The sequence below is a fragment of the Colobus angolensis genome, unplaced genomic scaffold (genome assembly GCF_000951035.1).
Source record: "Colobus angolensis palliatus isolate OR3802 unplaced genomic scaffold, Cang.pa_1.0 Scaffold140, whole genome shotgun sequence".
Classification (NCBI taxonomy): Eukaryota; Metazoa; Chordata; class Mammalia; order Primates; family Cercopithecidae; genus Colobus; species Colobus angolensis.
Window position 1 is genome coordinate 58,143 of NW_012114489.1, and position 22,743 is coordinate 80,885.

General features: G+C 42.1%; 1 protein-coding gene across 1 annotated transcript in view; it reads left to right on the top strand.

Moving 5' to 3' along the window:
• PHEX (phosphate regulating endopeptidase homolog, X-linked) overlaps positions 1-22,743 on the top strand; it is a gene marked incomplete at its 5' end in the record, with an annotated part of 182,031 nt that overhangs the window by 57,117 nt on the left and 102,171 nt on the right. The window contains one exon of the mRNA XM_011935153.1: positions 2,257-2,358. Coding sequence (XP_011790543.1) covers positions 2,257-2,358 — 102 coding nt within the window. The remainder of the gene's footprint in view (positions 1-2,256; positions 2,359-22,743) is intronic.

Here is a 22,743-nt window from a genome sequence, read left to right on the forward strand (position 1 = left end):
GGTCTTGAACTCCTGACCTCAAGTGATTCGCCCACCTTGGCCTCCCAAAGTGCTGGGATCACAGGCGTCAGTGACTACGCCCAGCTGTCGGTATTTTTTTAAAGTTCCTCCAAAGATTCTAATGCGCAGACAAAGTTAAGAACCACTGACTTAATGAGTTTTAAAGGACCTTTTGCTCTTTGCTCTTCTAACAGTTTGTGTTTTATCCCAAGTTGAAGTTTCTCTTCTTTTAATGTTTTTGCCAAGTTGGGAAGAAATAGCTGTGAAGCTCCTCTGACCCCCTTCCATCTGCTGTTTGTTCTTATTTACATATGATGGAACCCAGCCCACTGATTTATAGCTCTGGTTCCCTCACAACTGTTACTGAACTGAAAACATAGCTGAAAACTTATTAAACAGAAAAACATTATTTTAAGCTTAGTGCTGACTATTATAGAACCAAGGAAGCATTTCAACATCTTTTCTTCTAGAATTAATGTTAACAATTGATTTACAACACCATACTCTCAAATGGAAAAGTTCATTCTGGGGACAAACCCAGTATTTTTTCTTTCTTGGGTGTCCCGTTGAGAAAGCCAAAGCATCTCTACAGGACAACTGGATTTTGAGGGGTTCGTATCCATGAACAGGCAGGGTCTCCTCACACTGCTGCAGGTGGCCTCTAATGTGACATGTCAGCAGTTCCTTGCCTCCAGTCCTCTCTTTTGGTCCACAGACACTGGCAGCAAAGCCAGGCACACACATCCTCACTATGAGTGTGGCCTCACTGTTCAAATGCTTTGCAATAGGTCTTTCAGAAGACCACCTTTCTGTAGCAGTCCCCTTTAGGGCTACCATCTTATTTCATTATTTTTTTAGAGACAAGGTCTCACTCTGTCACCCAGGCTGAAGTATAGTAGTGCAATCAGAGCTCACTGCAGCCTCAAACTCCTGAGCTCAAGTGATCTTCCTGCCTCAGCCTCCTGAGTTGCTAGGACTACAGGTGCAGGCGCCACCATGCCCAGCTTTTTAAAAATAATTTTGTTTTTATAGAGATGAGGTCTTCTTGTGTTGCCCAGGCTGGTCTCGAACTCCTGGCCTCAAGTAATCCTCCCACTTCGGCCTCCCAAAGTCCTGAGATTATAGGGGTGAGCCACTGCCCCTGGCCTATACCTACCCTTTTAAATTTGAAATAACAAGACTTTTCTGAGCTGCCAAGGAGTAGAGAGGAGAGTAGGAAGATGATATAGCACAGCCGAACATTTATTTTAACCCACGGAACTAAATTTGGAAAGAACTGGGGTCCTGACATAAGTGTGATTCATATTGGTGAAGTGTCCTTTGGGGTGCTAACTCTCCCTGCCCGTTTCTCTGTGTTAACAGTTATCTCTTTCAACTGTTCGCTTTCTTCTGCAATACCTATCTGAAATGCACAGCCCATGCCTTTGCCTGTCTCTCTCAGTCCTTTATTAAATGATTAAAATTAGTTGGTACTTTGATAAGGATGAACCAGTTTAGTAGCTACAGACAGGTAAGTTATTGGTTTGTCATAATCTGCGGTGAATTCCCGTCCCTGTATACCTGTATAATTCATTTTATGGATGGGCCGTCACATTATTCTCATGGAAAGAAATGGTTATCATCTTATTTTTTTTTTTTGGAGACAGGGTCTTGCTTTGTTGCCCAGGCTGGAGTACAGTGGTGCGGTCATGGCTCACTACAACCTCTACCTCTTGGGCTCAAGCAATCCTCCCACCTCAGCTTCCTGAGTGACTGAGACTACAGGCATTTGCCACTACACCTAGCTAATTTTTATATTTTTTGTAGAGATGGGGTTTTGCCATGTTGCCCATGTTGGTCTTGAACCCCTGGGCCCAAGTGATCTGTTCACCTCAGCCTCAAAGTCCTGTGATTACAGGCATGAGCCACCATGCCCAGCTAATTTTTATATTTTTGGTAGAGATGGGGTTTCACCATGTTGCCCGTGCTGGTCTCGAACTCCTGGGCTCAAGTGATCCACCTGCCTCGGCCTCCCAAAGTGTTGGGATTATAGGCATGAGCCACCGTGCTGGGCCTGGTTAGTTATATTTTAGTGGTGGAGAAAAGGGAATTTTCCTGGAAAAAGAAGTGTTACCAGAGCATGGAGTCAAGCTGAAGGAACCCCTTACTTACCATGTTGAGTATTGAGTCATTTCTCATGCAAGCCAATTTTGTTCCAGAAAACCTCAACTGAAACTTCTTGGCTTTGACGTTCCCTCTTTGGGTATTTTCTTGTAGATGGAGGAGTTGATTGAGGGCGTTCGCTGGGCCTTTATTGACATGCTAGAGAAAGAAAATGAGTGGATGGATGCAGGAACGAAAAGGAAAGCCAAAGAAAAGGTAAGGATTCCTTTTGATGAAAACGATAAGACTTCTGGTTTAATGGATTTTCATGCTTGACATTGACTGTATAGTTGGTTTTTATATTGACTGAACTGTTGACTCTGAATGACCCCAGAGTTAGCTGTCTACTTTTGGATGAATACATAGATTTTTTTTTTCACCAGGAGGTAAGAGAAAATAATACCGGAATTTTTCGAACTGCATTTTCAAATACCTTGTAATTCTGCCTTTCCTTTCTCCTAATTGCCGTCTGTAAGAGGCACATGGCTTGCTGCCTGCTGAATTGTGTCATAAACCATCACTGGATATGGCAGAATGCAGAGCAGTGGGGAGTCACAGGGAGCAGCTGGAAGAAGAGCCCCTAAGACACCAAGAAGAAGAAAACCCATATTGGCCACATGTCCTTCTGCTCTGTGCATGATGCGTGCAAATGTCCTGGGGCAAATCCTTTCCTGTAACCAAGCATATCTCCTCCCTGACCCATCATTTGGCACAAATGACCCAAATAGTATACTTCTAAACTGCAGACCAGTGTTCTACCATTGCTTAGGACTACAAAAGTATTTCCTAATAGAAGTGGACACTTGCTGGACCTTGTAAAATTTTCTGATACTGTGCAACACCATAAGGGAATAAAGGAGAAAAGTATTGACAGCCATGCTGTTTAGAAGTAGAAAATGGGCTGGACACACTGGCTCATGCCTGTAATCCCAGGACACTGGGAGGCTGAGGCAGGTGGATCACTTGAGGTCAGGAGTTTGAGACCAGTCTGTCCAACATGGCGAAACCCCATCTCTACTAAAAATACAAAAAATTAGTTGGGCGTGGTGGTATGCTTCTGTAGTCCCAGCTACTCGGGAGGCTGAGGCGGGAGAATTGCTTGAGGCTGGGAGGTAGAGGTTGCAGCGAGTTGAGATCGTGCCACTGCACTCCAGCCTGGGTGACAGAGTGAGACTCCGTCTCTGAATAAATGAATGAATGGGACGCATTTTGAATTCGAGAGATTCTGATAGAGCTGGAATTCCAGTGGGTAGAGCACACCTGCTAGACTCTTGATGGATGCTACTCTGCAGCTGAGAGATTCTGAAATGAGGAGCGTTTCTTGTATCTAGAGGTATTTTTGAAAGCTTCCTGAGTATAGCAATCACCTGGGTTGCCTGGATGCTCTGGCTTTCTGGGCCCCTTCCCAGCAAGGCCTGGGTTAATGGATCATGGATGCAGGCTGAACATCTGTCAGTTTAGCCAGTCTCCAGGTGATTGTTACCACTAGGCAGGTCTGGGAAAACGCTGCTTGGAGTCATATTGAGTCATACTGAGCACAAATACTTTTGCCTTATGGTCAAGAAACAAAGGGGACAGCATTCTGGGAATGCTTAACCTTGTTGAAATGAGAACACGTAGAGGTTTAGCAAGGATATTTTCTAGTGCTTTAAACTCATGGTACTGGAGATGGATAAACATTGCCATAGATACTTTTGTCAATAGATGTGAAAAGGCTGTTTGTTCAGTGTTTATAATGAAGGAAGAACTGGAATGGTAGGTGGCAAGGCAGTGTTGGAGGAAGACAAAGGGTAGTTTTGATTTTTTGTTTCCCCTTCGAAAATCTGTCAAAGCTGTCTTCAGTCACATAAGGCACAAGCTGATGAAGGCAAGAGCACATGGGCTGTGATGGGAAACTCTCCAGATAGTAGACAACTTTCAACACCAACATATTGTTGTTTTATGAAGGCTTCATTTATTTGCTGAGCTAGCTTGTTACCACAAGCTGGCTGTGGAACAGGATGTGTCTTGCCCTGGGCAGTTGAGCGCTTAGTGTATTAAGGGCTCTTTATCCTCGCCTGACCTCACATGGACTGAATAGGTGCTTGCATGAATTAGTACAGGACCACCAGGGTGGAGGGTGGGGTGGAGTGTCTGTGTATGTATGCGTGTTGGGGGTAATGTGTTATGAATAGCTGGATGCCAGGGGAATGTTCTGGGAAGTCAGTTCTTTGAGCAGTATGGATTGCAGTTGCCTCAGGGAGTTCTTCTGAGTTGCATAAGGGAGTGGGTGCCTCACAGTTGGCCCTTCTCGGCAAGTGGCCCATGGGTCCTTCTTGAAGCAGGACTATTCTCAGTTCTTCTAATATTAGACATGTTCCTGTTTGCCTCCCAAGTTGCTCTCCAGTCTTCTATTTTATCTCAATGAGAGCTGTCAGTTTTTCTTCTAAAAGCGCTCTTTGAACACTCTACTTTCTTTGAGTTGAGTTCAACCTGCCAGGAACTCTGCTAGTTCCACGACAGGTACAAATATCAAAGGCAAATTGGATCTCACAAAGTTCCCTGACTATACCTTGCATTTCAGAGTTCAGAGAAGTTTCTTTAATGAAATGCAAGAAAGATGGATGTTGTCGAAGCAATTTCAGCAGTTCTCTGAAGTGGGTCCTTCCCGGGACCCCCAGAAGATACGATTTTTTTTTTCAAAATTAAATGAACATGCAGTTCTGAAAATGACCTCTGGGTGGAGCTCGTGGTGCTCACAAAGAACACTTGCGGCACTGAAAGCTTTTATGCAGCTTTCTACTCCGGGGTTGTTTTTGGAAAAAAATTTTTTTCTTGCCCTTTTTCTCTGCTGTCCTCGATTTGATTGCCTTTTAATAGTCAACAATAAAGGAGAGACTCTGCCTAATAATTCCTTGAATCTTAGATGGAAATCTCTCACTATCTCAGGGCTTTGTCTTTCTGATACTGAGTAGCCCCTGCATTAAGAAAGGATTTGCCTGCATTTGAAGTGGAGGTGAATAACTCGCCTGCTCTTCCTGGTATGACTTGGCACTGTTCTTTGGGCATGTGTTGTATGCAGTATATCACCCAGGCGGAAGATTTCTCATCAATAATAGTGCCCACACTGGGCCAATGCTGAGTCACTTGGCAACCCATTGGGAAAGCTGGAAAAATGTTCTGATTTGTGAAAGGGAGAAGCTTTTCTTTCCTTCACCATGAAGCTCTGGACCGCAGCTAATTGCAGAGCCTCCTAAGAAGTGTTAACCTCAGCCTTCCATAGTGACCGACCTCCTGAACCGGGCAGGTACAGAAAGCTGCAGTGCTCTGAGGCCTAATACCTTGGCTTTTGTAGCAGTGACCTCGTCTCAAAATGGAAGTGTGTGGATGTGGCTTTGTCGTACTCTTTGCTAGGGGTGATCACTGTAAAAGATAAATGAGGACGCCTCTGCTCCCGTGAAGGGTAAATTTGTTATCTGTGTCTCCCTGCCTTGTCCTGCTCATCTCTTAAGAGGTCATGAGTGGTTTTTGTATAGTGAAACTGATGGTGTAGGTTTCAAGTGGAAATTCAGTATTGTGAAATAAGCACCCCCTGTTCCCTGCAAGCATGTGCTCTTACTGTAAATAAGCAGCACAGGACAGGGCATCTGTTATTTTTCTGGTGACCACAGCTGTTGAATGAGTGTCAGGTGATAAAATAATGATTTTAGGGGTGTCTTCTGGAGCATTTGCCCTTGCCAGAGTAGAAGAGGAGGATCTCAAGGTCGCTATATCAGGATTCTGACTGAGGCCTGGCAGGAAAGCGTCAGATCAGGAGGAGCAACTTCCTGAGCTTGGCTTATCTCCAGCTGGATTTGACTATATAACCAAAAGCTGGATCCCTTCGGGATTATTTGTTTCTTTGTGCTCTTTGCCCCGGGACCTAAGTTTGTCAGGTCACATCCAAAGAAAAATAGCAGGATGGGACTCACAGGGAGGTGGCATCCTAACGATGCTGTGAGGGAGTGGCCTTAACCTTGGCCACAGCAGGTGCAGAGAAGACGGCTGCATGGTCCTAAGTTTATTGGCATTTAACTCCCACACACAGGCTTTGAGTGAGGTGGGGACAGTTTTCTTGCAGAGGACAAAACGGAGGTGTAGCTCACTTCTTTCGCTTTGTTTCTAAGCTCTACCAGGCCTAGGTACTGGATTTCTCCCACGTATATCCCGAGCCTGGTGGTTCTCAAGGTGTGATTCCAGACCAGTAGCAGCAGTGGTCCCCGGGAACGCATTAGAGATGCACATTTTTGCATCCCTACCTGCTGAGCTCTGGGAGTAGGGCTCAGTGTCTTGTGTTTTACCTGGTGATTCTGCTGCATGAAAAAGGTTGGGAACCCCTGCCTTGTCCTTACCACTTCACAGCACACCTGCCTGACTTCCAACTGCAGCCACCTGCATTTTGGCTAGGAGCATTCTCTCCCTGCTACAGCCTGCTTTGCTACTCATAAAGAGGGCCCGAAGGATGGGGAATGGCCACACCTTCCTCAGAAGTCCTCACCCAACAATTGATTGGAGTTGTTCTGTGTGGCCCCCGCTCCCTCATCCCTCTAGTGCATGTTCCACACGGGCCCTGGGAGCTTTTCCAGTGGGTAGAGCTCTTATACTAGCTAAGATACTCGTTGCTGACTGCCTTTCTTTCTCTACATATTTCCTCTTTCTCCTACCAGTGTTTCTTTTGCTGCCCAAATGAACTGCTCGCACTTGAATCTTTGTCTTAGAGTCTGTTTCTGGGGGATTCCCAACTGGGACACAGCCCCTGGGGGTATACGCTTTCCTAATGCTTCCTTGCCTGTAAGGCAACAGCAAATTTCACCGAGTGTGGTTACTAGCACCGCTTCAGCAGGCTCAATGCCACAAACATTTCTAGCACACCAACAGCATGCCAGGTGCCAAGCCAGGATTTGGACTCAGAGATGAGCAGCCGCAGTCCCTTTTCTGCGGGGGCATTCAGGCTCCTAGGAGAGCACAGGAGGCCGCGGATGCAGGGCTGACCTAGAGAAGTATTAGGTAATGTGATGGAGATGCAAAGTGGTCCTGGGAGTCTAGGGGAGGAGGCTTTTGCTGAGCCCAAACATGACATGTGAGGGCGCCTTACTTGGGAAGTACCTACTCTGCCCCTTTTTCTCTTCCTCTGTGTTGTTCCCACACCCTGTCTTGCAGCCTTGTGGCAAGTCTTCCTCTTCCTTCCTTACTAATCCCAACTCCGCATCTGGCTGTCACTTCCCCTTGGTACCTTCACTCCTGCTTCACCTCACTGTGCATTTTAAATTGTTTTGTAGGAGAAAACAAAGGGAAGGGCTTTCATCAAACTGTCTTCTGACCTTTCCAGTTACAGATTCTAGCATATTTGCATAACCGCTCAAGAATGCAGTCACCCTGCATCTGGCATCCACTCCAGGGCTCACCAGGGACAGTGACTGGTAGACCAACATGGAAACTGGGGGCTGTGGCTCCCTCCCATGTGCCACCTTCTCGAGCTTGTCCCTTCTCCATGTCTCTCAGTCTCTCTCACACACATGCAGGCCAAGATGGCGGCCTTCATGCTTGTATCTCTTTCCTCTCACTGGCCTCAACAGGAAGTACAGTATAGAGGTCAGGAGAATAGACAGGTGAGAGACTGCCTAGTTTCCAGGCCAACTTCTACACCTTATTGGCTGTATGACCCTTGGGAAATTACTTAACTTCTTCCACCCTCAGTTTTCATGTCCGTAAACTGGGGAGATTGGTCCCTATCTCAGAAGATTTGTTATGAGGATTAAAAGAGCCAGTATGCCTAAAGTACTTAGAAGAATGCCTGGAGCGTGAGAAAGGCTCCCCAAGTTGTCAGCCATTAGGTCCAAACGGCTGTGCCTCTGGGAGAGGAGGATTTGGCTGGACCAGATGGTGAGAGGAGGGATATTTGTGAGCAGCCCCTGCTGAGAGGGTGTTGGAGGGGATGCATTGCTTTTCTCTGGATTTTGGATTTCTCTGGATTTTGTGGTTTTGAACAAATTCAGTATTGTCATTGTGATATTTTAAACACAAAAGTAAATATCTGGTATAAGTGGGAGTTTGATGCATATATTTATTTATTTTTTCGAGTTAAAGTCTTGCTCTGTTGCCCAGGCTGGAGTGCAGTGTTACAGTCGTAGCTCACTGCAGCCTTAAACTCCTGGGCTCAAGCGATCCACCCACCTTAGCCTTCTGAGTATCTGGAACTATAGGTGTGTGCCCCCACATCAAGCTAAGTGGCTTCTTTTAATTTTTTTTGTAGAGATGGGATCTCACTATGTTGCCCAGGCTGGTCTCAAACTCTTGGCCTCAACTGATCTGCCAGCTACAGCCTCCTCAAGTGCTGGGATTACAGTGTGAGCCACTGCCACACCCAGCCAACGTATATTTATTAAAGGCATAGTACATGTGATATCTTATCGGAGTGAGTTTCCATGCTCTAGAGCCTCATTTAAGGGGATGCTTTAGGTAAATGTCATTTAAGGGGATGCTTTAGGTCATTCATTCTCGCACTTGAGCATGCATCAGTACCATCTGAAGGGCTTGTTAAAACACCAATTGCCAGCCCCGCCCCTAGAATTTCTGATTCAGTAGGGCTGAGGTGAGCCTGGATATTTGCATTTCTGACAAGTTCTCAGGCGATTCTGATGCTTCTGGTCTGGGGCCTGTGCTTTGAGAGCTCTGGGTGATTACAAGTGAATATTTCCTTATGCCAAGTCTGTGTTAATAGAAGGGTATAATGTTCATTAAGTTATTGTCTTACCTCTCACTGGAGTCCCCTTTTCACCATTTCTCACAGGTGGGTCCCCTGAGTGAGTACTAGGACACCCAGAGTCCAGCCAGGCCACCTACTCTACCGCTGCTGTCTCTGCTAAAGAGCCCTTCTTGAGAGAGATCCAAAGGCTCTTTCTTGGTCATTTCTGCCCCTTGACTCCACATCTGTCCCCAGGAACTACCCAGGTTAAGTCTTCCACATAAAAGCCCTTCCAACGTTTGAAGATGTTTAAATGTTTTCTTTTTTTCTTTATTTTATTTTATTTATTTTTTTTTCAAGACAGTCTTGCTCTGTGGCCCAGGCTAGAGTGCAGTGGTGCAATCTTGGCTCACTGCAACCCCTGTCTCCTGGGTTCAAGTGATTCTCCTGTCTCAGCCTCCCGAGTAGCTGGAACCACAGGTGTGCGCCACCGTGCCCGGCTAATTTTTGTGTTTTTAGTAGAGATGGGGTTTTGCTATGTTGGCCAGGTTGGTCTTGAGTTCCTGACCTCAAGTAATCCACCTGCCTCAGCCTCCCAAAGTGCTGGGATTACAGGCGTGAGCCACCGCGCCCAGCTGTTTTTTCTATTTCAGATACAACACCTTTAGTGTTTCTCATATTAAATTAACCAACATGACAGTCAGACTGGATGTTCTAAATGCTTCACAAATATTAGCTGCCTCAATGCCATAATATCCGTATGAGGTAGGTACTTTTTTATTTTTTCTTTTTTAATACAGATGAGGAAACTGAAGCACAGAGAGGGTGAGCAAACTTACCCAAAGTCACACAGCTAGTAGGTAAAAGAGCTGGGATTCCCTCCCTAGAGATCTGGTTTCACAGTCTGTGCTTTTATCTGCAGTGCCAGTGGGTCTCAAAGTGTGGTCCCCAGCCCAGAAGCATCGCCATCACCTAGGACTAGCTAAAAATGCAGATTTTTAGCTCTATCCCACATCTCTAGAATCAGTAACTCTGGAAGAGGCCCCAGGAATCTGTACTTTAATAAGTCCTGCTGGTGATTCTGATGCGGCCCAAGTATGAGAACCACTGCTCTAAGGTATGGTTCTGATACCTCATCCTGCTGGCTGCTCTCCAGTTTTCAATATCTTTTTTAGAAGCTTAAGTTCAAGGTTGTACACAATATTCTGGGTATAGTGTAACTCACACAGCACAATGGGAAATTATTACTGCCTTTGTCTTGCATACGAATTATATTAAGAAATCCAAAGTTTATATTATGGCTATCTTTTCCCCTCAGCCATTCACTGTTGGCTCATAATGAATTTCTAGACAGTTAATTTCTAGGTCTTTTTTTCCCCCTCATAGGAGCTGTTGTTAAGCCCTGTTGCTCTAGTCCTAAACTTGACAAACAAACAAAAACTCCTCATCCCAGAACTTCACATTTCTTCTTATTAAAATCCATTTAGTTGTTTTGGTTCATGGCTCTGGCTTTCAAAAAATATATTTCTGGACCTCCTATGTGTTTATTATTGTTTTAAATATCTATACTCATTTAAAAAATCTGGAAAATGAAGTGCAACAGTAGAAAGACAAAAAAATATTCTAGTTCCATTACCCAGACATAACTGCTGCTAACATTTTGATGTATCACCTTGACTTTTTTCCCATACATAGGCTTTGAAAGGCGTTCTTGAACAATGATGTTTATAAGAATTTGAGTTCTTCTTTTTTCTCTTAACATTTATTATAAGCATTTCTTGTATTATTGCATATTCACTATTGGCTGGGCGTGGTGGCCCACACTTGTAATCCCAGCACTTTGGGAGGCCAAGGTGGGTGGATCACTTGAGGTCAGGAGTTTAAGACTAGCCTGGGCAACATGGTGAAACCCCGTCTCTACTGAAAACACAAAAAATTAGCTGGGTGTGGTGGCGGGCACCTGTAATCCCAGCTACTTGGGAGGCTGAAGCAGGAGAATCACTTGAACCTGGGAGGCGGAGGTTGCAGTGAGCTGAGATTATGCCGCTGTACTCCAACCTGGGCGACAGAGTGAGATTCTATCTCAAAAAACAGAACAAACAAACAGAAAGAATATTCACTCTTATTACATATTCTTCTAGTGGTGGCACACGAGATACTACTTAAACATTTCTCCATAGTTGCATATTTAGGTTGTGTTGTTATAGCTATTACTATGATTAACATCTTTTTCATAATGCCTTCTCCCTAAACTTAGGACTAATTCCTTAGAATGGCATCTCTGACAACCTTTAAAAATGTCACCTGTTTCATTCAGTGTATCAACTGCTGTTTCTATCTGTATATCATTCATAACTTGATAAGTTTGTTTTTTTACTATTATACTTTAAGTTCTAGGGCACATGTGCACAACGAGCAGGTTTGTTACATATGTATACATGTGCCATGTTGGTGTGCTGCACCCATTAACTCGTCATTTACATTAGGTATATCTCCTAATGCTGTCCCTCCCCACTGCTCCCTCCCCACAATAGGCCCCGGTGTGTGATGTTCCCCTTCCTGTGTCCAAGTGATCTCATTGTTCATTTCCCACCTATGAGTGAGAACATGCGGTGTTTGGTTTTTCGTTCTTGCGATAGTTTGCTGAGAATGATGGTTTCCAGCTGCATCCATGTCCCTACAAAGGACATGAACTCATCCTGTTTTATGGCTGCATAGTATTCCATGGTGTTTATGTGCCACATTTGCTTAATCCACAATAGCAAAGACTTGGAATCAACCCAAATGTCCATCAGTGACAGACTGGATTAAGATAAGTTTGTTTTTTAGTTTTATTATTTTGGGGGGATTATTAATGGACATTCTCAAATAAAGGGAACTGGAATCAGCCAATTTGCTTATCCTTTGGAGATACCCTTCCAGGTTTATCTATTGAACACAAATATTCAGGGAGAAACTTCTAAGCAGTGAGTCTTTTGTTAAGTGCCAGTCAGTTCACTGACTAATAGATTTTTGGTCTAGTTGTTCTACTTTGGATAAACTCCATGGAACTATGATTTAAATTCTCCATTTTGCCTGCAAGGAGACCATGAGATATTTAGCAATGCCTTGATATCATCCGGTTATACTGTATTTAGGGCATTCCTTAATTTACCAATGTGTTGTTCTGTTTAAAATGTAGAAACCTGAGGAAATGAACAAAGCTTCACTGGGTTCTCATTTTTCTGAAGTCCCATGTTACCTAAGTGCAGATTATATCATTCTGTGAAAACAGCCAGCTGTTCAGACAACCAAATCAGAAATCTCAGTCTTTCCTTTTAGCCAACTTATAAGCACAAATCCTGTTGCTTCTTTCTACCAGCTCTCAAATTTATACCATTTCTGTTTTAGTTATTCTCCCCAACCCCCCGCTTAGCTTCTCATCCTTAAACATTTTTTTTTTAATTGAGGTAAAATTCACCTAGTGTAAAACTAACCATTTTAAAGTGAACAATTCTCAATTAGATAGAAGAAATAAGCTCTAAGGCTCAATAGCAGATTAAGTAACTACAGTTAGCAACAGTATGTTGTATATTCCAAAGCGGCTAGACGAAAGGACTTGAAATGTTACCAACACATAGAAATAATGAATATTCAAAGTGATGGGCACTCCAAATACTCTGACTTGATCATTACACATTCTATGCAGGAAAAATGTACTCACATGTACCCATACATATGTACAAATATTATGTATCAAAGAAAAAAAATAAAGTGAGCAATTCAGTGGCACTTAGAACATTCATGGTGTTGTGTGATCACCACCTCTATCCAGTTCCAAAACATTTTCATCACTCCCAAAGGAAACTTTGTACCCCTTAAGCAGTCACTCCCCATTTCCCACTCGCCCAGCCCCTAACGACTACCAATCTGTTTTTTGTTTCTATGGATTCATGTACTTTGGATATTTCCTATGAATGAGATCACGCAACAAGGTGATTTTTGTGACTGGCTTCTTTCACTTAGCATTGTTTTCAAGACTCATCCACTTTGTAGCATATATCTTCTCATTCTGTTTAGTCAGCATCCCCATTGATAGTCTTGGAAAAAGAATAGCAAAATAAACCCTTGTAGCATTTCTGATAGTGAGATCTTTCCTGTCTTCTCTGAACTTTTTGCAGTAGCATCGTAGTGTTTATTCATAGCTGAAAAACTATAACCCAGATATGTATTACTGAATTGAAGCAACCCCTGTAAGGGAAATAAGTATGTCTGACTGCATTATTTTTGTATTTTCAGAACCTAATGTAGATGTGATGCGCCATTCTTTGACTACTGGGCAGACCTTAGTAAGAACCATGGCTTTACCAAGCACTAGCTATGGGACCTCAGGCAAGATGGACAGTTTTGGGGGCCTCAGTTTCCGCACTCATGAAATGGGAACAAATACTTTCATCCCTATTTTTACTGAGTGGAACAATTAAACAATATATGTGCAGTGGCTAGCACAGAGTAAGTGCTCAGTATTAGTAAGATGACATGTTCATTTTTTTCCAAGTTTCCTCTTACTGCCTCCCTCACTAAATAACATGCTCCATTATAGTCTCTTAAAATTGGGAATGAAAAAGTGATGCCAATTACATTGTTTTCTTTGGGGCAGAAGTACAAAATAGAATTTTATTAACCTTTGACTCTAATATTTAAAAAATTTTTATGGAAATTTAAAAATGTACACAAAAATGTACATAACTAATCCCCATATACTTATCACCCAGACTCAACAGTTAGTAATATTTTATCATGCTGGTTTCATCTACTCCCCTACTTGTTTTTATGCTTGAGAATTTTAAAGCTAATTCCATCTATGAAATCATTTTACTGTGATTCCATCTCTGACACCATTTTATTATGAATATTTCATTGTGTATCTCCAACAGATAAGGAATTTAAAAGACCTAACTATAATACCATTAACATACTTGACAATATTAACAATAATTCCTTATTAGTATCCTGTCCGTGTGCACTTTTCTATAATTATCTCAAAATTGTTTGCTTCTGTTTTTTTTTTTGAAAAAAAAAAAAATGGTTGATTTGAATCAGTATCCAGACAAGGTCTATGTATTGCAGTGAATAGATACATCTTTTAAAGCTTTTTAAATTTTAAGAATACCCCCTCTCCATCCATGAAATTTATTTATGAAAGTAATTGGGTCATTTGGTAGAATTTTCAACAATCTTGTTTTGCTGGTTATTTCCTAATGTTGTCTTTTAACATGTTGTTCTCTGTCTTACATTTTCTGTAATTGGTAGTTCCATCTAGAGGTTTGATTAGATTCAGGTTCAATTTTCTTTGGGCAAGAAGACTTCATAGGCAGTGCTGTGAGCTTCCTGTTGCATCTATCAAGAAGCTCACAATCCCACGTTGTCCCACTTCCAAAGTGAAGGGTGATCTGTGTGTTCAGGTGTTGTCAGTCTGATCCTTTCATTTGAACTTTCTTAGCAACCCTCATGCAGCCATCCTGTGGAATCACCTGGATAGCTTTTTAAAAGTCCTGAGGTTCAAGCCACACCCCATATGAAGATCAAACTCTTTGGGAGTGGGACACAGGCATTTTCTAAAGTTTCCCAGGAGGGACCCAGCGCAGAGGCTCACGCCTGTAATCCCGGCACTTTGGGAGGCCGAGGTGGGTAGATCACTTGAGGTCAGGAGTTCGAGACCAGCCTGGCTGACATGGTGAAACCCCATCTCTACTAAAGGTACAAAAATTATCCAGGCGTGGTGGCATGCGCCTGTAATTCCAGCTACCTGGGAGGCTAAGACAGGAGAATCACTTGAATCCAGGAGGTGGAGGTTGCAGTGAGCCAAGATCATGCCACTGTACTCTAGCCTGGGTGATAGAGCAAGACTCTGTCTCAAAAAAGAAAAAAGTTACCCAGGAGGTACAAATGTGCAGCCGGGGTTGAAAGCACTGGCTTAATTGTTTCAGTGGTCATTGATAATATTTCATTGATTCATGATTCCATTCAGTGTTGCAGTGTTTGATTTTCAAATTCTATCATTCTTTTTGCATTTACTAGCTAGGCTCTTTTTATAAAAAAGGATTTTCCTACTCAACCACTTGAATACTCTGACATATAGTTTATACAAGAAAGCAGAATAAATGGCTATCTTTGTCATGATTAATTTTCACAAGTTGGTGCCCTAAGCACCTCCAGAGGTGCCAAAATAGTTTACTTTTTAGTATCACCAACTCAGGGAATCTTATGTATTTGATGTGTTTGAATTTATTATGATCATCATTCACTGAAGTTCAAATTGTCCCATCTTGGCCAATGTGAAGCTCTTCCTTTAGTGAATTTTGACATGACCCTAGTTGTTTTTGAAAGCATCTTTACCTCTAGGCGCAAGATACCCTCTTTAATGTTAAACTTCTATTTAATCATAAGCTGTTTTGAACAATTTATAAATCAGTGCCTAAATTAATTCTCCCACCAATGAGCAGTATATTGATTTTTTTTCTGATGAGGAAAGGGTAGTACATTACCAACTTGAAATACAGCATTTCATTAATGAGCAAATTTGCAGGAATATCTGTTAGAGGCTGATGTAAATTATCTTTTGTAAGGGGCAATAGCTTATATCAATAGAAATACATGTAATATATACTCCGTGGTTTTTGAAAACCTCTGCAATGTTGCATTTTCAGTGTTGATCATCAAGAATACAAATATGTATATAACCATGTCATACATTTAAAAAACAAATAATGCTAGTATTGAGGAATATAGCTAATTTCAAATTTGTGGAACAGTGGGACTATATTAAAAGATGAGTCCGGGTGTGGTGGCTCACATCTGTCATCTCAGCACTTTGGGAGGCTGAGGTGGGTGGATCGCTTGAGGCCAGGAGTTTGAAACCAGCCTGGCCAATGTGGCGAAATCCCATCTCTACTAAAGATACAAAAATTAGCCAGGCGTGGTGGCACACACCTGTAATCCCAGCTATTTGGGAGGCTGAGACAGGAGAATCGCTTGCACCCAGGAGGCAGAGGTTGCAGTGAGCTGAGATCGTGCCACTGAACTCCAGCCTGGGCAGCAGAGTGAGACTCTGTCTCCAAAATAAATAAATAAAATAAATAAGTTAATTTAAAAAATAAAAGATGAAACTTGGAATAGTAAATACTTAAAAATTCTAACAGTATCAGCAAGTAGCAATAGTTTAAACATGCACTGTAAAAGTGTTTTGTTTTTAAGGGTATGTAAGAGACTGGTTGTCTGTGGGACTTTGAAAGCAGTTGGGAAATGCCACAATAGCCTCAGGATAAAATTCTAGAGACCCAAAGCAGAGAGATGCCTCTTAAGAATTATGGCGGATATTTATTATTTTTATTCATGGGGTGGGTAGTGGTGATTTAATGCCTGTCTCTTGTGTTTTTTTTTTTTTTCCCTTATCCAAATCCAAATCCAAATTCTGTGAGGAATTCACTTAAAAATACATGTTTACTTTGGTTTAATAAAAATAATCAGTTTTGATGTATTGACTTTTAATCTCATGGGGGAAAGAGTCCTTTAGGAATGTTCAGGTTTTCTGTGTATATTTTGTGTTGCTCATTCTCTTTGGCCCAAGATGAAACTAATAGCCACAATGTGTCTGCTTCTGTGCTATCTCCAGGGTTGCGTCTGCTGCTGTCAGCTGCACCCTTGTTATCTGGCTGCTGGTCCTGCTCAGTCAGTTGTACAGGAATGTCAGTTCCATTAATAACCCCAGGGCCAGACAGGCAGATAGTGGAAAATGGGTGAAGAGAGAGAAATTGTATTTAACCCAGTGTTCTGAGTTGTCATTTTTGAGACCCTAGCATAGCTGGGTAAAGGCAAGCAGAGGGCATGACAGCAAATCCATTTCTGACAGAATCTCATATGCAAACTGGAGAAACAGCCTGAGAAGAAAGAGGGAAAGAGAAGAAAGAGTGAAATATACTGGGAAAAAAGGGAAAGATTTGGGGTTGAAAAAGTCCGAGGAAACAGTGTTAGGAAGAAATGACATGACCAAGTATTCTGATAGAGGTGCTGACAACTTTGCAAAATAAATTTAGTTTTCATTTTTAAATACCATCATTCTTGGTGTTCCAAATGAACAAAATTCTTTTTTAAAAAAGTGAAATTTATGTAAGGATTACTCATAGAAGATTTTAGAGTTTTGTGCTGTTTTTTTTTTCTTCTTTTTTTGGTTCTGGATCAGTGAAAGGCCCAAGGAACAGAGTAGGTTTTATTTTTTTTCTATCTAGGTAGAATGACTCAATTCCTGTAGTCTGTGTTTTGGTTATCTGTTGCTGCATAACAAATTACCCCAAAACTTGCTGGCTTAAAACAAGTATTTTATTATTTCCTATGATTCTGTGAGTTGGCTGGGCTCAGCTGGGTGGCTTTTCTGCTGGTTTTACCTGGAGTCTCTTAGGCAGTTGCAGTCAGATGGTGGCTGTGGCTGGATGTCCAAGGTGGCTTCTTCACACATGTGTCTGGCACCTCAGTGTTCCTCATGTGGCTTTCTCAACAGGGTGCCGTGGTGCTCCTACAGGGTAGCTAAGAGTGCCAAGAGGAGAAAGCAGAAGCTGCTGGTCCTTTTAATGTCTGTTCTCAGAAGTCCCAGAATATTTCTTGTGCAGTATTCTCTTGGTCAAAGCCAGGGACAAGGTCAGTCCTAGCCTATCCAAGGGCAGGAGAAAGAGGCTTTATCTCTTGATGTGAGAAGCAGTATGTGCACACAGGGAGGGGAGGAGTTGTCTGCTGCCATCTTTGGAAACTACCTACGTACAATCAGCATCCTTCAGCTGTCTCATCTGTGTTTAGTTTTTCTTTGATTACATTAGAGAATTTTTAACTATCTTCACCTCCTCCTTTAACATCTCACCACTGAATGTTATTACATTTTAAAATTATTTTTAATTGAAAAATTATTGTATATATATTTTTGGGGTACAATGTGATGTTTTGATGTACATATACATTATAGAAAGATTCAATCAAACTACTTACCATATCCATCACTTCACAAACTTTTTTTTTTTTTGGGTGAGAGCATTAAAAATCTATTGTTTTAGCAATTTTGAAATATATAATAAGGCTGGGCATGGTGGCTCACGCCTGTAATCCCAGCACTTTGGGAGGCCGAGGCGGGCGGATCACGAGGTCAGGAGATCGAGACCATCCTGGCTAACATGGTGAAACCCCGTCTTTACTAAAAAATACAAAAAATTAGCCGGGCATGGTGGCAGGTGCCTCTAGTCCCAGCTACTCGGGAGGCTGAGGCAGGAGAATGGCGTGAACCCGGGAGGCAGAGCTTGCAATGAGCCGAGATCGTGCCACTGCACTCCAGCCTGGGCGACAGCGAGACTTCATCTCAAAAAAAAAAAAAAAGAAATATATAATAAATTATTATTAACTCTGGCCACCATGCAGTACATTTGGTTACTAAAACTTATTCTTCCCGTCTAACTGAAATTTTGTGCCCTTTGATCAAAATCTTCCCTTTCCCTATCTCTCCTCCTCCCTCCAGCCTTTGGTAACTACTGTTCTACTCTCTGTTTCTGTGAGAACAACTTTTTAAGATTCCACATATAAGTGAGATTATACAGTATTTTTCTTTCTGTGCTTTGCTTAGCATATTTTTTCTCTTTTTTTCCTGTTTGGTTGATTAGGTTATTTTTCATTACTGATTGAATTATTTTTTTCTGCTTAGCTCAAGACCAGTGTATACATCGACTCACAGAAGTATTTGAGTAAGCCTAATCATTGTTGAACTGTGATGGGGAAAGGATTCAGCCTTGGGATATGTGACCTTTGTGTACAGGTATAAGAAATTACTACTAAGTTTTAGGTCCCAGAACTGGACTAGGCCACGAGAGACCCAACCCATCCTAGAAGGCAAATCATTTTCCAGTTTTATATTTGAGTTCATTAGTAAATAAGTTTACTTTCCAATATAGACACCCCCTCCACTGACTTATGGGGTCCTGTACGCCATAACCAGAGACTCAGCATTGGAAAGGTGATGCTCCACTCTGTGTCTTTGCTTAGCTAAGGTGAAGGGGACAGGTCTGCCACCCTGGTATATTTTGGTGTTCTCTCATTGGCAGTCTTAGTGAAGGCTCATGGGAGCTTCCTCACAGAGGTTTGTGAGGATTAGAACTGAGTGGAATAGACCTGTTCCAGGGAAAAGTGAAGCCGAGGATAACAGTGAGATTGAGTCCTTTAGGACCGCAGACCAGAACCTTTACTCAACTCTGATGTTAAGCTATAAATCTAGTTTAGAAGTTTATGGAACAATTCAGCTTGTTCTTCCAGGCTTTTGAAAATGAAGGTTAAGGCTGGGCACGGTGGCTCATGCCTGTAATCCTGTAATCCCAACACTTTGGGAGGCCGAGGCGGGTGGATCACTTGAGGTCAGGAATTCGAGACCAGCCTGGCCAACATGGTGAAACCCTGTCTCTACTAAAAATACAAAAGTTAACCAGGCATGGTGGTGCCTGCCTGTAATTCCAGCTACTCAGGAGGTTGAGGCAGGAGAATCACTTGAACACGGGAAGCGGAGGTTACAGTGAGCCGAGATCACGCCATTGCACTCCAGCCTGGGCGACAAGAGCGAGACTCCATCTCAAAAAAGAAAATGAAGGTTAAGTTTTGGCAAAGTGATTTGTATAGATCTGTAATACATCATGTTCTAATGAGGGCCAATGAGTTGTTCTAAGTAATTTCTGATTTCCATTAAAAATGATTCATGAAAAAATAAGCTCATCAGAGAGAGAGAGACCACTTTTGAAATGAGAAAAATTGACAGAATAGAAAAGAAGAAATTCTCTTTTCTGTCTTCCTCCCCAAGCCCCCCTCATCACTGGTTACTTATTTAAGCATCCTTTATCAGCATCTAATGAGAATGAGAGCATAGTGGGATGCCATGTGACCTTTTGAGTAGGAGTTGGAAGCTCTTACGAAGTTTCCAGCCTGATGTCACTTCAGATCCAGGTCATTAATATTAAAAAAAAAAAAAAAAACACAAACAAACAAACAAAAACTCTTAGGTGATTCGAATGAGCAGCCAAGTTTGAGAAGCAGAGCCCTACTGGAGCAGTGCTTCTGCAACTTGAATGTACATGCAAATCTCCTGGGGACCTGGTTAAAAATGCAGATTGAGTGGAGCCTGAGAGTCTGCATTTCTAACAAGCTCCCAGTGGAGGCCGATGCTGCTGAACAATGGACTGTGGACCATACTTTGAGAATATAGAACAGAGGGCAGGAAACTTTTCACATATGAAGGCCTGAGAATAAATATATTGGGTTTTGCAGGTCATGTGGTCGCTGTTGCAGCAACCCAAATATACCTGTAGTACAGAGCAGCGATAGGCAACAGGCAAACAAATGGGTGTGGCTGTGTGCCAATAAAACTTTGTTTACAACACCTGGCAGTATCCTGAATTTGTCTTACAGACCCTGAGCCAATAAAACTTTATTTATAACAGCAGGCAGTATCCTGAATTTATTTTACAGACCGTGACTTGCCAACTTGGTCTATAGCTTTCCTTGTCTCAAGTTTTTGACCAATATCTTGCTTCTTCCCTGTTTTGTTGGGCTGAATCTTAGATAGAATTAAATGGTTTTGAAAGAGGTTACTCAATGGCTTTGTTGAACTGATGAATAATTGAAGATGACATTTAGGCTGTGTTTACAAACAGCCCCAATTGTCCCTTGGTTGTGAATCATTGCTTTGCCTTGAGTATAGGTGGCCTTTCTGATTTCTCTCCCTAGACTGCCTCTTCAGAGGTGGATCCAAACAGAGCTAGGGTTTATTCTAAAATGTGGCCCATGGGCATCTCAGAATAAATAACCAGGTCTGAACTGTGAAGGCAGAGGCTGGCTTCACGTCACTTTTCCTTGACCTGCATTTTACAACTCATCTCTGGAGTTTTGTCTAAGGCGACAGAGGCTGGTATTTTGGCTATCTGAGAGGTAGAGAACAGAGAGGTTCCTGGACATGTACAGTTTGTGTTGAGATAGGTCATACCCCAGATATGGCTATTAATGGTAGTAGAGGATTAAATGTTGCTGATAATATATTCTAATAAGTAGATAATACAGAACCAAGTTGTCAGAGTTTTGGGGGGACCCAAATTTGGAACCAAAGACTCAAAGCTCAGAAGAGTTCCGTCTTGTGGGCTTCAGGAGTGAGGTGCAAAGTTCCTGGTCTGCTGCTCATGGTAAATTTCCTGCATTTTAAACCCCAAAGTTAGGCCTAAGCTTCAGGAAAGTTTTCAGTTTAATTGCTTCAAAACGGAAACAGACTGTCATCTATCTTTATGACAGTGCTAGGATTCCTAAGGGAGAGGTGTTACTCCTCTTCTGAAATGGGAGGATGTGGGCCAGGAATCCTTGGGTCAGGGATGCTAATGGTAGACTCCATTTTTCAGCGTGGTTTTGGCTGGGAATTTCCTCCATGAGATTGACCCTTCTCTCCCTGAGGTGCCATTTTCTGGAATACCGCCTTCTCTCTGCTGGTAAAATCTAATTTACCTTAGTGCCTTGACTGGTCTGCAAAATAAATGTTCTGACATTTCCTGACAGGAGAGCCTGTCCTCTCGCCTTTCTGCTTCTTTATCATTCTTGTACTTTCTTGCCTGTCCTTTTCTGTTTTGACCTTCCCTCTTGGCCAAGTCTTGTCTTCCAGGAGCTCTCGGTCAAAGTTTAGTCCCACTGATGTCCAGAACCGAAAGCTCAGTGGTATTACTTTTAGAGAGGGAAGGAGAACCTCTTAAAAGCATACTTAAAATTCTATCTGTGTGTGTCTTTTCATCCTTACATCTGAGAATATTATTTGTCTTGTCATGTTGAATATGGTTATTAATGCAGATGTGGTCTGTGCCTTACATGTTATTCAGTTGGTTTTGATTTATAAAAAATGAATAATAATTATGTAATAGAATATTATTTTTAATCCCTCAGAAGACAATATATGTTGGGAAAACATGAACTTTGAAGTCAGATTAAGGCTAAATTAACCTGGGTGAGAAGTTGGTTTTGGCCCTCGTTGCCTGTGTAGACTTGGGGTGAGTTATGCTCATTTTCTGAGTCTCAGCTTATCAGCTGTGAAATGGGGATGATCTGTACCTACCTTGTACAGTTAGGGTAGGATTTGGATCTGATGATGAAGTAAAGAACTTAGCACAGTACCTGGTATATAGTAGAGGTTTAATGAAGAGCATTACTTTTGTTATTTAAAAAATTATGTCTGTTGTTTCTGTTTCTGTTTAGCTCTGAGATCTCCTCCTCTTTGAAAATGTCCTTTCCACAAGGCCCTTCCCTTCCCATCCATTCCATCTCATCCTCTACCTTCTTCTGTTTTATCTCTTGCATCCCATTCTCTACATATGACCAACTATGAACTCCTGAAGGAAAGAAATCCAGTTTATTAAACTGTGTGTTTTCACTCCTTCTGAGCACAACAACATGGATAAATTTCACAGATGTATTGTTGAGTGAAAGAAGCCAAATACAAAAGAGTACACACTTTTTTTTGAAGTTCAAGAACAGGAAAATGTAATTTATGGAGATAGAGATCAGGATAGTTGTTCTTTTGAAGGTAGAAGGGTTATTCACTGGGGAGGTACCCAGGGGAGTCTTTGGGATGCCATAAATGTTTTAAATCTTGTCTCAGACCTACGAACACAGATGTGTGTATGTTTTAAAAAATATTTGATAGTATTTGTACACTTTGTATGTTATAGCGCAATAAAAATTTTAAAAGATGTTTCCCAGTATGCAGGGCTTATTTGCCCTTTGGTGATCATTCAGTAAAAGGTTGAATATTTAATGGATGTCATGATGAAGTAAGTGATCAATTTTTTTTTGAGACAGGGTCTTGCTCTGTC